Source organism: Equus quagga, chromosome 13, assembly GCF_021613505.1.
Source record: "Equus quagga isolate Etosha38 chromosome 13, UCLA_HA_Equagga_1.0, whole genome shotgun sequence".
NCBI classification, from domain to species: Eukaryota; Metazoa; Chordata; class Mammalia; order Perissodactyla; family Equidae; genus Equus; species Equus quagga.
The window spans coordinates 86,726,197-86,743,809 of NC_060279.1; the positions used below are offsets into that span (position 1 = coordinate 86,726,197).

Consider the following 17,613-nt stretch of genomic DNA (forward strand, 5'->3'; position numbering starts at 1 on the left):
AGAGAGAAGGAACTAAAGGAGGCCCTCACAAATAAGAGAACCCAGATCACATGGTTCAACAAGCAGATTCCACCATTCTTGTAACTCTCAGATAAGCCAGTTCTCAGGTAGGATCAACTCAACAGGAGCAAATGGTTACCACAGTTCTCTCTCTATTTTTTTTTTTTGAATGAATTTTCTCTAAAGAGCATTTGTTGTTTTGGTCATTAGGAAACATAAATTAGGAGTTGAAAAGCATCCTTTGGTTTTCCGTATATTCAACTCCACATTTGATGCAGGAGGACCTACAACTAGAACATACAACTGTATACTGAGGGGCTTTGGGGAGAAGAAGAAAAAAGAAGAGGAGAAAACAATAAAAGTCTTGAAAAGGATGTGGACAAACCAAGAATCTCTCACACTGTTGGTGGGTGTAGAAATTGTTACAAATGTCTCCCAAACCTCTTTGGCACTACCAGCTAAAGCTAAAGAGGTGGAAACACGTCCCCCGAGTATTCCACTATTCCATATATAGCCAAGAGAAATTGGCATGTGTCATCAAAACATGTCTTAAATAGTCTCAAACTGAAAACAACCCATAAGCCTATCGACAGTGGAATGATTAAACTAATTGTTTTCTATTCAAACACTAGAGTCCTATACAGCAATGTGAATGAATGATTACCAGTTGTTTAATTGGTAAAATTCCGTAGAATGAATTTTTCATTTTCCTACTTTAATTTTATTATCTGGCCATATCTATTAAAAAATCCAAGGAACATAGTAAAAAATGTTTGAGTTTAAAACATGTAATTGTTCTGTTAATTTTGATATAATAATTGATACATTTCACTGTCAATAGCATTTATTTTCTTATTTTATCTAACTTCTATTTTATTCATTTACAAGTATGTCTACATTATAATTCTTCATTATAATTGATCCCTTTTCTTTTAAAGTTGTATGCTCATTGTGTTAATTTTGCCTAGAAATGTCAGCATAAATAAAAGCCAGTCACAGTGTCCTTCTATTTAACAGTCTTAAACCCCACCTTATAATATAAGGACATTATGATGCTAATCTACTCACCATATCCCACCTTTCTAATTGGTGATATATGTTTTAAAAATTTAAAGACACAAACACAGTTCATAAGTGCTTAGCTCAAGGGCAGTTCACATTTCTGTTCTCAGTACCTAGTTCAACAAAGGGACTTTCGTCTGACAGACCCCTAGAAGTCCATCATGATCCCTCCCAGTCACTGCTCTTCAGGGGAGCCACTGCTCTGACCTCTAACAGCACAGGTCGCATTACCCTCTTTTGCAATCTATATGGAAAAAAAATACAGCCTTTACTCTTTTACTTCTGTTTTTTGTCATCCCTTATGTTGTTTGTGAATTTATTACTGCATGTTGCTTGGCTTGACAAGTGACACTTGGTCCACAACCAGGATCTGAATTTGCAAATCCCAGGCCACTGATGCAAAGCATGCTAAATTAACACTAGACTACTGGGCCGGCCTGAAGGATTTTGTATGTTTTGTCCAGGCAAAGCACAGCCTGGATACACTGGATTCACGGCTCATGAGCAGAAAGGGACTGAGACTTGGGAAACAAAGAGTGCTTACTGAAGTGGCCTTCAGGAAGAACCAGTTGGGATTATTCAAAAGAGCCAAAAGTGCTTGAAAAATGGAGGAAAGGGTATTAAAAAGGACAAAGGTGCTCACCAGGAGAAGGACAGTTTTGGTAGCTCTGGACTCAGGGGAGGTTTTGAGGGAGACATTGGTCTTATGAAGTCGTTGAACTCTCTGCTTGTGCCTGTATAGGATGAAAACGATGGAGCCACTGGCCAAGAACATAAGCCCCAAACAGAAAACATCAGGGAATGACAGCAATGCTGCATATAAGTTGTCTCTGGCTTTGTCATGATGAACAGCAGAACAGTATCCAAAACTTTTTCTATTTGTGATGTTTTTGTGGCTCCTGTTGGCAGCCATAAACATAGGATAAACGATATTTATCAGCATGTGCAGCATCCAGCACAGGGAAATTAAAGGGACAATGCACCTGAGAGCTTTCACTTTAATCTCTGCCAACCTGGAGTTCCTGGGGCTGATGATGATGGCCTGGATGACACTAAAGAGGCAGGTGGTGCCAATGGACACACCCCTGCCCACTGCGCGAACGTAGGGCAAAAATCTGCATTCAAAATAACGATGACCAGGATCCACTCCAAAAGATGACAACGTATAGCGGATTCCACTAGCGAACAGGAGCAATAAATTGGCTACAGTCTGGTTCTTGATAATCAAATCTGTGGACCTTATCCTACACCCAGTCAAATAAAGGAAGAGATAATGACAAATAAGAAAGAAATTCCCCAGGATTCCAAATGTAGTCTGTAATAAGAAGATCATTCCTACCGCCAAATCCCTGGCAGCCATCCTATCAGTTCTCAACGCCTTATATGTGTCTTCTGAGCTAGAGGATCCTGCAGGGGAATAGGAGGTGTGGGCCACATGAATCATGTCAACAGAAATACAATATTCTCCACTTAGCAACAATTCCTACTTTGAAATAATTAAAGTTTTTTCCGTCCTTTAGAGGCTTCCAAGAATTGAAAGTAGAATCATTAATGAACACTTACTATGTATAAATTACTGCCATGAAGGTCACAGATGCAGTAATTTCTTTATTCCTCCCAAATTCATGAGGCAGGCACTGTTACTTTCCTTATAAAGACGAGGACAACAGAGAGCTTCAGTGTTTCATCTAAATTAACACACTGGTTGAGTACACAGTGGGGATTTTAACCTGGTAATCAAGTGGTGCATTTAATCCATAATACACTAAATTAATAGTTTTGTTCTTCAAATAAGCCAGATCTAAATTCAGTTTTGTTTTTCCACCTTGTCATTTCAACTTAGATTGGTGATATTTGATCTGAAATTTGGTAATGATGAGTTTTCATTTATTGATGAAGACTTATTTTAGGGGCAGATATAGACTTTGCCTAAAGCTTTAGAGATCTTAATAAAAGGTAGATGCCCTAGCTGCAGGATAAAACTGCACGATCCTGTCCCAGTACAAGTTTAGTTTAATGAATGCAAGAATGCCTCAACATTGGGATGGAAAAGAAAGATTCGTTTGCATTTATCTCAGGAACAAAAGTACAATACTCCGAGTCACAGGAAGTATGAGATAGAAACACTGATGCCTGATAAACAGTGTATGGTAGAAACAAATTATTACTAATTTCAAATCATATACCTGTCATTTATTCATACCTACATTAGATGAAGTTATTAGCAGGAATGCAAAATTTGTGAAAAATATTAAAGTACACTGTACACAGGCAACATGCAATGATGTGATGCTAAGGAAAAAAGCATGTATTGTATAAATTACCTACATTTTTGGGTGTTAAAATATATAGTGTTTAATATTTAGAAGCATCAGAAATATCAAAAGAAGGATTTGAGCCTAAAAATGTTTTCTGAACTTGTTATATTTTTTTAAATGCTGCTTACTCATTTTAAGTGGGAAAAGTCTGTCTATAACCAATAGAGACCCTATCATGAAATCTGTTAAGCTCTTCATACACCCAGTTAGAGAAAACATTTCTTCTCCAGCAACTGTTAAAAGATACACTGTTTCTGCAAGGATCAAATGATCCTTGTAGGTTCATCATACTCTTTATTACAACAATTGAGGTACCCTCGGTGTACCTCTAGAAACCTGAAAATTATGTCTATGATTCCTGTAAGTAAGCTGAACAGCAGCTTGACACCTGAACTACAGTCCTTAAGCACATGGGAATCAAATTTTATATTACTCGGATTAAACCGCAATAACCACTGTCCCTACCTTTGAGCCATGCTGGATTGCTGGAAGATCTAGGAACACATCTCTCTTGATATCTCTCTCAGTTTATCCTCAAGATTTATTCCGTCTTCATACCTGGCTTTGGCACTTGACCAGGTACATGAAAGAACATTTGCCTTGTCCATTACATTCACTTACCCAGATTCCTGATACAACTCCTTCTCTTACAGGTTCTAACTCTCAGATGAATAAATCTAAAACTCATCCATTTTTTCCTGCTGCTGGCATGGTAGGGTTAGCATGAAGGTCAAAGCAGTCAGTACATGTGTGACAGAGTTAGCTAGACCCTGATATATGAGTTTCTGATTCTGTGACCTCGGCTCCCCTCAGAACCGCAATTATCATTTCTCTTGTAGCATCATTGGCAGTAACAGGCTTGGGAGCTGAGAATATTTTTTCAAAACTTTCTTCCCAGGTGCTAATTACCAAGAACAACTACAAGTTTCTAGCTAACATCCCTTAAGAGACTATTGGTGTGTTTGTGGGAGGCATGGACATACTTTTCCATGAACCCTGGAGGCAGACAGTGTCTCACATGGAGGAGGGCAGGAAATACTTAGGTCTCACATTTGATCGACTGGCAGTGGGTATGTGTATCTCAGTGGATGTTCTATTTCCCCCAGATGTTCTAGCTAAAGTGAGCTATTTTCTAACTTCACACAGCTAAGTTGCATCATCAGTTATGTTCAAAGAAATGTGTTTTAAAAAGGATGCAAGAAGAGGGACATGATACCAATAATTTACATTAGATGTCATTGCACTCATTTGCACACCTCAATGTCAATGAATGTGTAAACAGTAAGGAAACTCTACCAATACTGACCCTCACTTGTGATAGGAAGCAGAATCATACAAATATCCATGAAATAATGAGAGAAGTTTTTAAAACAGTCCCTCAGATAGAAAGCACCAGAATCAGATGCTTTAACAAGGAGATTCCACCATGCTTATAAGTATCAGATAAGCCAATGCTACTTCCTTAATTCAAGACCATCAAATTGTTAACACACTCTTCTAATCCGTTTTTTCACAATATTTTCAGTAAGAAACTATGTTTTTAAATTTAAGAAATATATTTTTGATTGGTCAGAACAAAATACAGTTATAAATTGCAAGTTGAATTTAATTCTCTAGGTTTTCCTACAAACAAATCAACTCTTTGATGCAAGTTCACAATGCTATCTATTATCCCCCCTTGTCAAGTCACTTGGCAGAGCCATAATGCTGGACAATCCATCTTACACACACTCATTTACACACAGAAGCAAAAACACACATGCATGCACATTTCTTCACACTTTCAAACTTATAGTCACACATTCACATTCTTATATACATACACAATCACTCACATGCTCTCACAATGTTAATTGCACACACAAAAAATAATGCACATATTGATCACATAAAAATTACACTTATATATGTAAACAATTATAAATACATACACTTCCATAAACTCACAATTACACTCCTTCATAAAATAACAGTCACCAAGCATGGGTATATCTAAATTACATGATATTACACAGAAGAATAGTTGCATTTCCAGACTTCTGGATGCCTGAAAAGGGGGGCCCTCTATAGTTTTCATACCCCTGCAACAATCACAAGGGCCGTATGTACTACAATGCACAGAACTTAAAATGTGCTGTGAGCATTGTCATCTTACATCAGGACACATACTGAGAAACTTGGGTTTTTTGCTGGAGTGACAGTATGTGAGTACGTGATAGAGTGGAGTAAGAATAGGCCACAGGACCAAGGAGACATAAGGATAATATGGGGGTGCCAAGAGCCAGGGGGCTTGGAGTTATGGAGACTACAGGGCAAGGGAGTGAACAGAAAGAGAAAAGGCAATGGTTTTTAATAATGTTGAAGCATTAAAGTGCAATGCTGGTGATGACATACAGAGAGGGCAAAGTGTACAAGGAAGGGAAGGCGGGGCATTTTGGGATCTGAAGAGATCAAGGGGGATAGGATGAAGGGAATAAAAATGCTAATGGGGAGGGGAAGTTAATGTCAAAAGTGAGGAAGTGCCAGAAGGGGCTTCATTTAAACACCATTGTTTGGAGGGAAGGCGAATTCAGTTTGGGCAGGTAGATCTTGGTAGATGATAACAGTTGAATTTAGGCAGAATGTGGGGAAAAGGAGATGGCACTAGGGGAAATGGTAGGCATAGGCATGAAGGCCAAATGGACAGAGGACAATGAGACAGTAAAAGTCAGTGAGCATGTGTGAGCCAAAAAGACAAGGAGAATGTGTCAGCAACTATAGAGTTCGATGTAATGAGTGCATGGTATAAACTGAGTTTCTGGGGCCACTGATGTTGCCTATGACTTCAGAGCTGGATGAATGAGAGTACCAGGGCATAGAAGTCCCAGCGAATGGGATGAGATATTGGAATTGAGAGCAGATAGAAGGCAAGAGAAAGGAAGGCATGCAAGACAGATTTTGCAGAGCTGACAAAGGCTGAGGTGGGTTAGACTGAGCTCCCTAGAATACTGGTCACAGAGATATGGAGGTGAAAAGGTCACAAGCTGAAGGTAGAGAGTGCAATACTGATGTCAAAAGTGTTCAATGGAGGTTGGAGTGTACGTGGAGTCATATTAGATGTCTAAAGTTTACAGATGGACAGATGTAGATGCACAAAAGGGCATAGAGGTAGAGTGCGAGGCTGGATGCGTCTAGGCATGAAGGAGGTGTCAGAGGGGAGACTGGAGGCCATGAATTGATTCCCTCATTTATCTATTCCCTCACTTAGGATCAAACATGAGGAGTCATGTACATTTCATTATTGAAATATATTTGACATATAATGTTGTGTACATCATATTTATTTGACACATTTCTATATTGTAATATAATTGTCATTCCAGTGATAGCACCTCTATCACATCACCTAATTATCATTTCTTTACGTGTTTGGAATAATTGAGATCTTGACTCTTAAGAAGTTTGATGACTACAATAAAACATTATACTCGTATTCACTCTACGGTGTGTTGGATATCCAAGACCTATTTGTCTACTAGCTGTAAGTTTGTAGCCATAAACCACATCTCTCCTGTTTCCCCAACTCCCTGCCCCTGGTAACCACCATTTGACTCTGTGATTTGATGAGTTTGGCTCTGTTGGATTCCACATGTAAATGAGATCACACAGTATTACTCTTTCGTTTTCTGACTTATCTCATGTAGCCTAGGGCCTTTGATGTCAATCCCAGTTGTTTTCAACTGCAGCATTTCTTTCTTTCCCATGACTGAATAATATTTCATATTATTCCACATCTTCTTTGTGCATTCACTCATTCACAGACGTTTAAGTTGTTCCATATCTTGGCTACTGTAAATACTATGGTAAATAGTGCAGCAATGAATATGCGGTTGCTGGTATCTCTTCAGGAACTGTTTTCATTTCCTATGGCTTCTAATTCCTGTTCAGGGGCAAAAGCCTGGCTCAAATAAAATGTTCCTGAATACTCCTCAAACTGAATCTACAGTAGAGAAGAGCACCAAATTTTGGGATGATCAACACTCAACACTATGTTATCTGTGCCTTTGTGGTACCCTGTACAGTATCAAACAGCAGCCCTAACAGAAGCTGTTTACTAGTATCCAGTGTTCAGCATTCAAAAAAGGTGCCAAATCATCTCTTCAAAAGGCCTGCTTGCAGATTCAAAAACTAGTGCCACAAGAATCTGTAGGTCCCAACAATGACATGAGGAAAATATCTTTCTTTATGTGGCAACTCTAAAACATAACACCTTATTCTAACTGTTATGTGCTCTCACAAGCTTATTTTTTAAGCTTTACCATAAAAATAATGTGTAATAAGATATTTTAAGGACATATTCTCCCTTGCATGTATCACATAAGAAACCATCACAAGTGGTAAACTGTGGAAATATTTTTTAGATATATTGATAGTTTAAAAATACTATTTTATTGCCATTAATTTACTGGGCTCATAAAATACTATAGGCAAGTTTCCAATGTTGTATGTAACATAATGTAGATGGTTATGATTAGGACATCATAAACGAATTACGCAGTTCAAACTAAGGTTTCTAATCAGCTGATATTAAAATAGGCAGACTGTTCTCGGTTATCTGGTGGACCCAACATATTACACGAGCTCTTCATGCAGAAAGAGAAGGCAGAGAGATGGGACAGAAGAGGTGATCAAAGGTTTGAAACATGAGGGATTTAACATGCTATTGCTGGAGTTGAAGATGGAGTGTGTGGGCACACGGGGCACTGTAAGAAGGAAATGAGTTGTGAAAACAACCTAAAAGATCCTGGAGGTCTGTTCTTTCCCAGAGTACCGAGAATAGACACCAAACTACATGAAACCTTAATTTTGGCTTGTGAGACCTTAGAGTACTCAGCCGGGTCCCCCAGATTTGTGATCAAATATCTGTAAGAAAACAAATAGATTTTATCAAAACTTCCAGTTGTCTGCTTCAAATGTAAAGAATTTGTGTCTGTAAATTACACTTCAATAAAGCTGAAAAAAAGACAATGGATATTGTGTTAAGATGCTTATGTTTATGTTAAATTGTTATGTTCATAATATAAAAGTAGTACACACAGGAAGAAACTTAATGGTAAAATATTAAAGCAGTAAAAGTATTTGTGAATTATCCATGGCTGATGGGATTTTGTTCTCCAGATGAAATTATTTTTGTCACTGAGGTATATCCTCCCTCTTAGGCATTTTCAGAATATACCTCAAATTGTATTTGAAATTGCACTCCACACACAAACCACACGCGCACACACACAATTAACATAGGCTGTTTGGCTCAAGATGTCCATCGTAGAGAAGTAACGCTTTTCAAATTATTAAAATATGGCATTTCAGGATGAAGAAAGGACACGGCATCTGACCTTGAATTCAACATGAGATGGAAACAGAGACAGCCCCTTCTCTTTTTCTCCTACTTTCTTCCTCATTATCTTGAAAAGTCAAAAGGGCCTTATCTTGAGGCCCTATTTTTTTATATGGCATTAACATACCCAGTCCATTACGGCTTGAACTGTGTTTCCCAAAATGGATATATTGAAGTTTTCACTCATAATACCTCAGAATGTAACCTTATTCGGAAATAGGGTCTTTGCACTTGTACCTCCATTCCCTCAGTCTCCATCCTCTGTCCTTTCGCACTCCCCTACCCTTCCAGGGAGCTCAACCCAACACTCCTCACCTTCTTGCCTCCACATCCTCATTCCCACTTGACCTAGATTTGTTCCCATTTCAGTGACTTCGGCCCATATTCCCTGTCTTCTATGACCCCTCCCTCAAAGTCTCAGCCCTCAAACATTGGGTATTATTAGCTCCTCACAGCCCTCGTTCTTCCTCCTACATCTGCCCTTTTCCTCTGGGTGCTGTAGCCTCTTCAAATCCACTACCTCTCCAGCTGACTTTATCACCAGCAACCATCTTGTCTCCATGGGCGTGATGTCCCCTCTAGAAGGCTCCACCTCACCTTCCCACCTCTGTTTCTGTCTTGGACCATTAACTACATAGAGCACATTCATATTCCAACAACGTACGGTAACGCAGTTTGTTTCTTTTGTGTTTTAAATGTTATCTTGCCTCACTCATGAGGGCCTGTCTAGTAGGTGGTCAGTTTCCCTTCCTGAGCAGCTGATCAAGTCTACACTTCAAGCACTTCGCTAATTGGCTCCCTTTCTCTGGGCCACATTGCACAGCTCTAATCACTCCAGAACAGGTAAGAGACAAATGGGGACAACATCTTTACTCTGGAGCCTGGGAAATTATTCCAAGCAGCCAATGCTTAGGGAGCCCCCAACCCTGACTAACCTGTCCCCCTTGCTATGGTTCAGGTTGCTGGTAGCCTGTCCTTGGGTGCTGACCCCCATGGCCATACTTGTCTTTCTGAACTCTTTTGAAACTGTAAGTAATAGAGTTCTGCCTTGCATCTATCTAAGCACCATAGTGTTATTTTCCACCATCAGAAGAGTATTTCAATCTCATAAAACATATATGCCCCTTCTCACTGTGTTCTTTAACCCTTTGTTGACAGGAAATGTCCTGTGTCTTTTACTCGCCCTATCCCTTGACTCATGTCTTCCCACTGAACCCATCCCCATTACCCTCTTTGTCCCCATGACTGCTGTACCCCTTATCCCCACAGAGTCCAACATGCACTACACCTTTCAATTGTTTGCACACTTGGCCCTTTGTGCCCTTAAACCCCAGAGAGCACTTTACACACTCAGCAGTCTTCTAACTCCATGTGCATTTTCTCACTCTCTCTTCCTGAACTCTCCCACAAAACCCCATGCTGTCTGCACAATTATGTCCCCCTTCCTGTGCCCTATTTTTCACCACTTTTCTCTATCACCCACGTTCAATGCCGTTCCCCACACAATCCAACTGTCTCATCACACTCTCCCAGCCCCCACTTCACTTGGCATATTTCTACTTCCACCTCTCTCAGGTCAGTACAAGACTTTATTGGGAGTTTGGAATTCCACAGTCCAGTGCTGGAATGGAGATACAGAACAGAGAGGAAAAGATGAAATAATTTTGAGAAGGATAAAGAAGTGCCTCAGCTTTTATCTGAATAATTTGCCAAGCTGAGAAGCAGGAGACGAATATAGATGTCATGACATTAGGAGACAAGGGATTTTGTAGAAAGGTTAGAAGAATGCCATTTTTGAGAAGAGTCTAGTGATTTTAGATTCTGGAAGCATCACGAACTAGGATACAATGACAAACCTTCTGGGTCTATAATAGGAAGTCTCACACATGTGCAGTGCTTTATATTTACCAAGTGCTTTCACATGCAGAATTCTCTGTGGGACTCACAATATCCCCATGAGGAATGCTGGCAATGGGCCATCTTATGAGAAGATTCTGAGAATTAGGGAAATTAACAATGTGTCTCAAGTCAGAACCAGAAAGTTCCACTTCCAAAACCAACCAATAGCTTTCTCACTGCATCTCAAATCCCCCTAGTGTGGAAAACCCTTTGCAGACTCCATTATACTTTGATTCCCATGGATGGGCAGACCAAAGGTTGGGAGAAGTGTCCCAGTTCTGCTTCCTTCCTTTGTCCTTTCTCTGAGGTCTCTGCCATCTGAGACAGTCAGGCTCCAAATGGTGACATTCTCAGAGATGGAGAACCCGGGACCCCAAAGAAAGGAGAGATTAAGGGGCACCCTTGGTGGTCCCAGTATTGAACAGACAGATTTTGTATTAATCTACTAGAGATGCCATAACAAAATACAACAGCCTGAGTGGCTTAAAATATCGACATTTATTTTTTCACAGTTCTGAAGGCTAAAAGTTTAAGATCAAGGTGTCAGTAGCTTTGGTTTCTTGTAAAGTCTCCTCCTTGGCTTGCCAATGGCCACCTTCTTCATGTGTCCACACACGGTCTTTCTCCTGTATGCACATAGGTCTGGTGTTTCTCAGTGTGTCCAAATTTCTTCTTATAGTGACACCAGTCAGAGTGCGGCACTGCCCATGCTACTGGACTCAGGTTAACTTAATCACCACTTTAAAGGCCCTATTTCTAAATATAGTGATGTTCTGAGATACTAGATTTTAGGGTTCCAATCTATCAATTTGGGATGACACAATTCAGCCCATCACGCTGAGCCATCTGGACCACACATTCATGTCCTTCTCACATGCAAAATATACATGCCCCCATTTCCACATCACAAATGTCTTAACCCATTCTGGCACCAATTCTAAGTCTCAAATCTCCTCTAAATATCAGCTAAATCAAGCATGTTGGAGACATGAGATACAATTCACTATAAGATAAAGTCCTTTCCATCTGTAAACCCGGGAAAACAGATAAGTTCTCTGCTTCCAAAACAAAATGGTCTAGACAGTCATAGGACAGACAATCTGATTCCAAAAGGGAGAAACTGGAAAGAAGAAAGGAGACACCTGTCCCAAGCAAGTAAAAAACATAGGAAGGCAAATTCCTATGATTTAAGGCTTAAGAATTATTCTCTTTGGCTGGACATTCTATCCTGTGGGTCCACTGGGCTGGAACGTACCTTCTGGACACTCAGGAGCAGCACTGACAGGAGGGGCCTTTGAAGGACAAACTTCATTATACTCTTATGCACACACCTCCCACTGGCTGACACATAACATCCCAGGTGTCCATTTGTCCCTGTTCCTCTACCTCACAGCATCAGAGTGTCTCAGGCTGATACTTGCAATTTCAACTTTTTGGCAATCATCCCGTAATTTCACTCAGAAACTTTGTCCGGAAGGACCAGGTGCCAGAGGACAAGTCTGTATATACACAACTGAATCAGAAATGAGTTTGGAAGACTCAGAATCAGAAAAGAGCAAGAAGCTAGAATGAACCATGTGTAAGGGATTAGAGTCAGAGACATCAGTAGGAACTTCTGTTAGCTTAACATCGACAGAGATGAATCCATACAGTCATATTTATAGGTATGTGTTCATGAATTTTTGTAGACACATATACATTTACTTGCTCTTTGAGGTGAGAAGGCATAGATACAAAGACATCCCGGTACCAATGAGAACACCGACTGTCCATATCTTGGTTCATAACACCATTCTCTAAGAAAAGAAACCAGAACTCCCTTGACAAATGGCTGAATCTACATCTAGGATAGGACACATACAAAGTAAGCCTTGAGCATTGCAGAGTACTATAAAGTGAGGAAATGCTAATTTTTTTTAGAAAAACCTTATACTGGGGTATGTCAAAGGAACCAAACAGTCAAGTGAAAGAGCTCCCCATGGCCACACTGGAAAATTTTGAGTAAAAATACAAGTTGTCTTTCAGTATAACTAAAAGTATAAAATAGATATACATGAGTCTATACTGATATAAATAAAATACTGAATTCGTAAATAAATGAGAGAAAGACCTTTTCAGACAAACCTTTTCAGGAAGATTCCAAATATTTCATAGATACTCTATCATTAATGAGGTGGAACGTAACTTCCCACTGCTTAAGTGCGGGTTGCACATAGGAACTTCCCTCCAAAGTGCACAGGGGACAAAAATTGTAACTTCTCAGAGGGGAAACTTGACACACGCTACCTCACACATGTTAATACTGACAGGGATAAGGGATTTGGGTTATATATCTTTCATACAATGTGATGAAAAATGGCATTTTATCCCTATAGTCCTCCTCTTCTAAACCTGTAAGCCCACTCTAATCACAGGAAAAACATCAAACAAATCCCAGTTGAGCAATGATCTCAAAAATATCTGACCAGAACTCCTCAAAACTGTCGACATCATCAGAAACAAGGACAACGCAACAAAGTACCAGAGCCCCGTGGAGCCTAAGGAGACACGAGTATTAAATGTTATTTGGTATCTGAATAGGATACTGGAACATAAAAAGGAAAGAAGGTAAAAATAATGAAATCCAAATAAAATATGGACTTTACTTAATAAAAATGTATTAACTTTTATTCATTAATTATAATAAATGTACATAGGAATGTAAGATGTTAATCATCTGTGAAATTGAATGTGAGACACGTGGACACTGTTCCATCTTTGCAATTGTGGTAAATCTAAAAGTGTTCTAAAATGAAAAGGTTATTAAAAAAATAAAAAGACTCCTCCTATAGTCTTCTTTTGTTTTATTATGTCTCTCAGAATATGGACAACCAGGGGGACCTGGTGTTTCTCTTAGGGGAAAGAAAGACACATTCACATAATAAATAGTCAGCACAGACGTTGGATTTTGGAAATATGTTCACATGACCTTTCATACCCTTCATCTCTATCATTATCATAGAAGAAGCTGAGAGGATATAATACAGTTGAGGACAGACATAATTAGTCACTAAAGTATATAATCAAGAATATAGACAAGTAGTATGTAAAGAACATGGTGTCAGACTACTGGTCCAATTATTTTTGTACCTGATGCAATAAAAGGCACACCATGACCAGAGTACAAATGATCCAGAATGGTTAAAACATGACACAGGTTATACTCAAGCTGAACAGAGATGTGATGGAGAAGAGTTGGCTGAAAGTGTTAACATGTGAGGCACAGTTTTAGCTCTAAGAGGGAGAGTGAGCAGTCTGGCAAATAGGTCATGGCTTCCCCAATCATGGTACAAAGTGGTTAACTTTTATCTAGAGTCACAAGTATGCCAGAGAATAGAGAACTGGTTGCCAGGGGCTGGGCAATGGGGGAAATAGGGAGGGGTTGGTAAAAGGGTAAAAACTTTCAGCTATAAGATGAATAGGTCTGAGGATCTAACGTATAACATGGCCACTATAGTTGATAGCACTGGACAGTATAATTGAAATGTACTAAGAGAGTAGAACTAAATGTTCTTGTCAAAAAACTTAAAAAAAATAAGTGTATGAGGTGACGGATGTCTGAACTAACTAGATGTGGGAATCATTTCACACTATATATGTGTATCAAAACATCACAATGTACACTTTAAATACCTTACATTTCTATTTGCTAATTATATCTCAATCAAGCTGAAAGGAAGAGAGGTAAATGTTGGCCATGCAGAGGTAGCCTCTGCATCAGAAACAGGCTGAGTCGGCAGCTTGATCTTGGTCAGTCTCTTCAAAGAATATGCCCTCACCATGGACAACTAAATGGGTGACCCAGAGAATTAGAGCAGCACTGCCATTTGTTTCCACAGTTCACAGCCCCAAAGAGGGATGCTGTTAATCTACCAGTCTGTACTCTTCCCGGTGGCATGCTAAACAACTAGTCCACTGAAAGCACTCCAGGAATCTGAGATCTGACCGTGAACAGAACATTACATCTAATTTTGTCTCAGCAGAGCTGGCACTGAGACTAAACAACCACACTGGCCCAGGGAACACCATTAGGCTTCAGCTTAGCTAAGCCATCAGTGAAGCAGGGACAAGCACTTAAGGGAATTTCAGGGGATTTAGGGATCTTAGGGCCAATGTCTTTGGCCACAGTGCACAGCTTCAAATTTCCTTCACAGGGATAACTCCCACTTATTCTTGTAAAGGAAAGATGTCACGGGGCCAGTATGCTTTCATTCCTTATTACATACTTTTCAGGAGAATCAGGACTTTGGGGGCCATTTCTACCTTGTTAGTAGTGGAGTCCAAGTGTACTCATCCCTAAAATGGAGTATAAACCTAGAGAGTCCCAAGGTTTCTAAGAGCCTGGCCTCAGTTTTCAGGAGATCTCTCTAGCAAGCTAGTTACTGCTTTCAAAAGAGTACAACTGTTTCTTGTGTCACAGTGACCCCGAGTTCGTACACCAAAGGAGGGCTTCTAAGTGGAGGTTTCCCCCTTTTACCAGAGCCTGTAAATGACAAAATCATCACTCACAGAGACTTGTGCCATCTTTCATACATGAGGAGTCCAGTAACGCCTTGGTTTTCTTTTAGATGATGAGGAGCCAAAGAGAAAACTGTTTTTCCTTCACTGCTAGAAGGACTGAGGATCATAAATCTGCCCGTGGAATCCCAACACACTTTCATTGGGAAAACAGGACTCTAAATTTGGTTAGGTTTTCTCAGCCACCTCTACTGGCAGAGACGTGATGACACCTTCTACAGAGCTATTGAGACTGAGTCTTCTAAACTGTCAGAAAGACACAGAACCTCATTTATATCATGAAAAGTTTGTACATCATAAGTTAGTGTCACATGACCTAAATCCTTCCCTGCCCTCTGGTGGCAAATAAAAGGGTAATTTGTCACATTAACACTTCTCTATCTGCACCTCACCATGATTAGGATACTCACTTCTGGCACTTATTGGATGGAAAAGTAGAAACATATAACAATTCCTATTATCTTTTGATATAGAAACAATAAGAAGATACTGAACTCCTCAGAAGGGCCTCAATTATTCATCAAGTTAGTTTTCCTCTGATACTATCACAATGCGAAAAGGCTGTTCGTTGTATGGCTCAGTCACTGTCCTATCCTCATTGCCAAGACTGCCAAGAAATGGAAAGGATGGGGCCAGCCCTGTGACTTAGCAGTTAAGTTTGCACACTCTGCTTTGGCAGCCCTGGGCTCAGTGGCTCGGATGCCAGGAACGGATCATCACACCACTTATCTAACCATGCTGTGGCAGGCACCCCACACATAAAATAGAGGGAGAGGAGCACAGATGTTAGCTCAGGGCCAATCTTCCTCAAAAAAGAAAAAATAAATGGAAAGAGTTTAAAATTATTCCATTTTCAAACCAGAGAGTTAGCCTACCAGTTTCCTGGATGCTGGCAAAAGACATCAGACTCCTGGGACTGAGACAACAGACATTGTTAACACGACACAACAGACCAAAAGGGCTTCATGTCCTCTTCTGTTCTGATTGCTCCGACATGCCTTATGGGGGTCATGCAAAGAGATATAAAAGGTTTCTGTCAAAGCTTAATATTAAGCTTAAGAAACACAAATCTTTTAAGGTGGCTGTAAGTACACTTGCCCAACTTTTCCTCTGAGAAAGGCGTTATCTTTATTAACAAGTTAATTATGTATTTAATTTAATCAACTAAATTAAAAATTAGTTAAATTTAATTAATTAATCAGGTAATTAATCAGCCCTTGCCCTGAAGACAGACACTATTGCCATCTTCCAAGGCTGTTATAGATATATCCTTGCAAGGTAGTCCAGAACAGAAGTTGATACAAGATGTGAAAAAACATGAGATTGCCATGGAAAATTGTATCCCAATAGGGTGCACCTTTCCCTTTAAAATTTGAGAATAATTGAGTTAAAAGATCCATTGAAGATTTTGAATACTAAGACTGACCTTTGTTGTGTGGTGCTGTGGGTTCTCAAAGACTGAAATAGGCAGGCAGAGACACAGATATATGAGGGGACTTTGCGTGGAAGAAAGATCCAGGAAATAGGTAATGTTAACCTAGGTGAGCAAAGACACGTAAGAGTAAATGAAAAGAAAGAACAATATGACAAATTCTTAGTGATACAAACTTTGTGAGCGTATTGGAAAAAAATATACTCCACTATCCATATATATACAATATATAATTCTAGAGGGATCATCGATTTAACTTATAAAGGTATATGATGTTTCAAAAATAAAGCAAAAGAGAACATCTCTCTAGTCTTACAATAGGAAAATATTTCTTAAACAAAGTAAACATTATATGTAAAGAAGGCAATATCAAATTATGTTAAAATTAAGACTTGGTCCTCATCAAGACAAACACACTCACACACACGCAGGGACACAGAGAAAGAGAAAGATCATGAAAGAGTTCACAGCAAGATCATGAGAGAAATAGAGAATGAGGAAAGGAAATACATCCAGCTAAGATATAGAACTACTACAAATATGTAAGAAGAAGACAATACAATAGAAAAAAATAGACAAAACAAACTAACACATATTTCAAAAAGATGTCACACAATGCCTAATAAATATGTGAAGATATGCTCAACTTCCATGATAAAGAAAAAAAGGCAACTAAAATCCCTACTTGATATTATCACACACCAACTGGAAGTCAAACATAAAAATGAAAAACTAAATAAAAGTGCTGACAACTATGTGGACACACCAAGAATCTCCTGCACTGCTGGTGGGTGTGGAAATTGGTGCAAACACTTTCCAACCCTCTTTGGCACTCTCTCCTAAAGCTAGAGAGATGTAAACCTGTCACCCAACAAGTCCACTACTACATATAGAACCAACAGAAATTGGTATGTGTGTCATCAAAATATGTCCTAATGTACATACCATAATGTACATACCTAATGTAC

At 39.4% G+C, this 17,613-nt stretch overlaps 1 protein-coding gene and 1 pseudogene across 1 annotated transcript; both read right to left on the reverse strand.

Moving 5' to 3' along the window:
- Positions 1-1,486: 1,486 nt before the first annotated feature.
- On the reverse strand, positions 1,487-2,506 carry LOC124251529 (vomeronasal type-1 receptor 4-like). Its single transcript, XM_046684405.1, has one exon. The coding sequence runs from the start codon at positions 2,504-2,506 to the stop codon at positions 1,487-1,489; it is 1,020 nt and encodes a 339-aa protein (XP_046540361.1).
- A 10,572-nt stretch (positions 2,507-13,078) lies between these two features.
- LOC124250309 (vomeronasal type-1 receptor 4-like) overlaps positions 13,079-17,613 on the reverse strand; it is a 7,764-nt pseudogene continuing 3,229 nt past the window's right edge.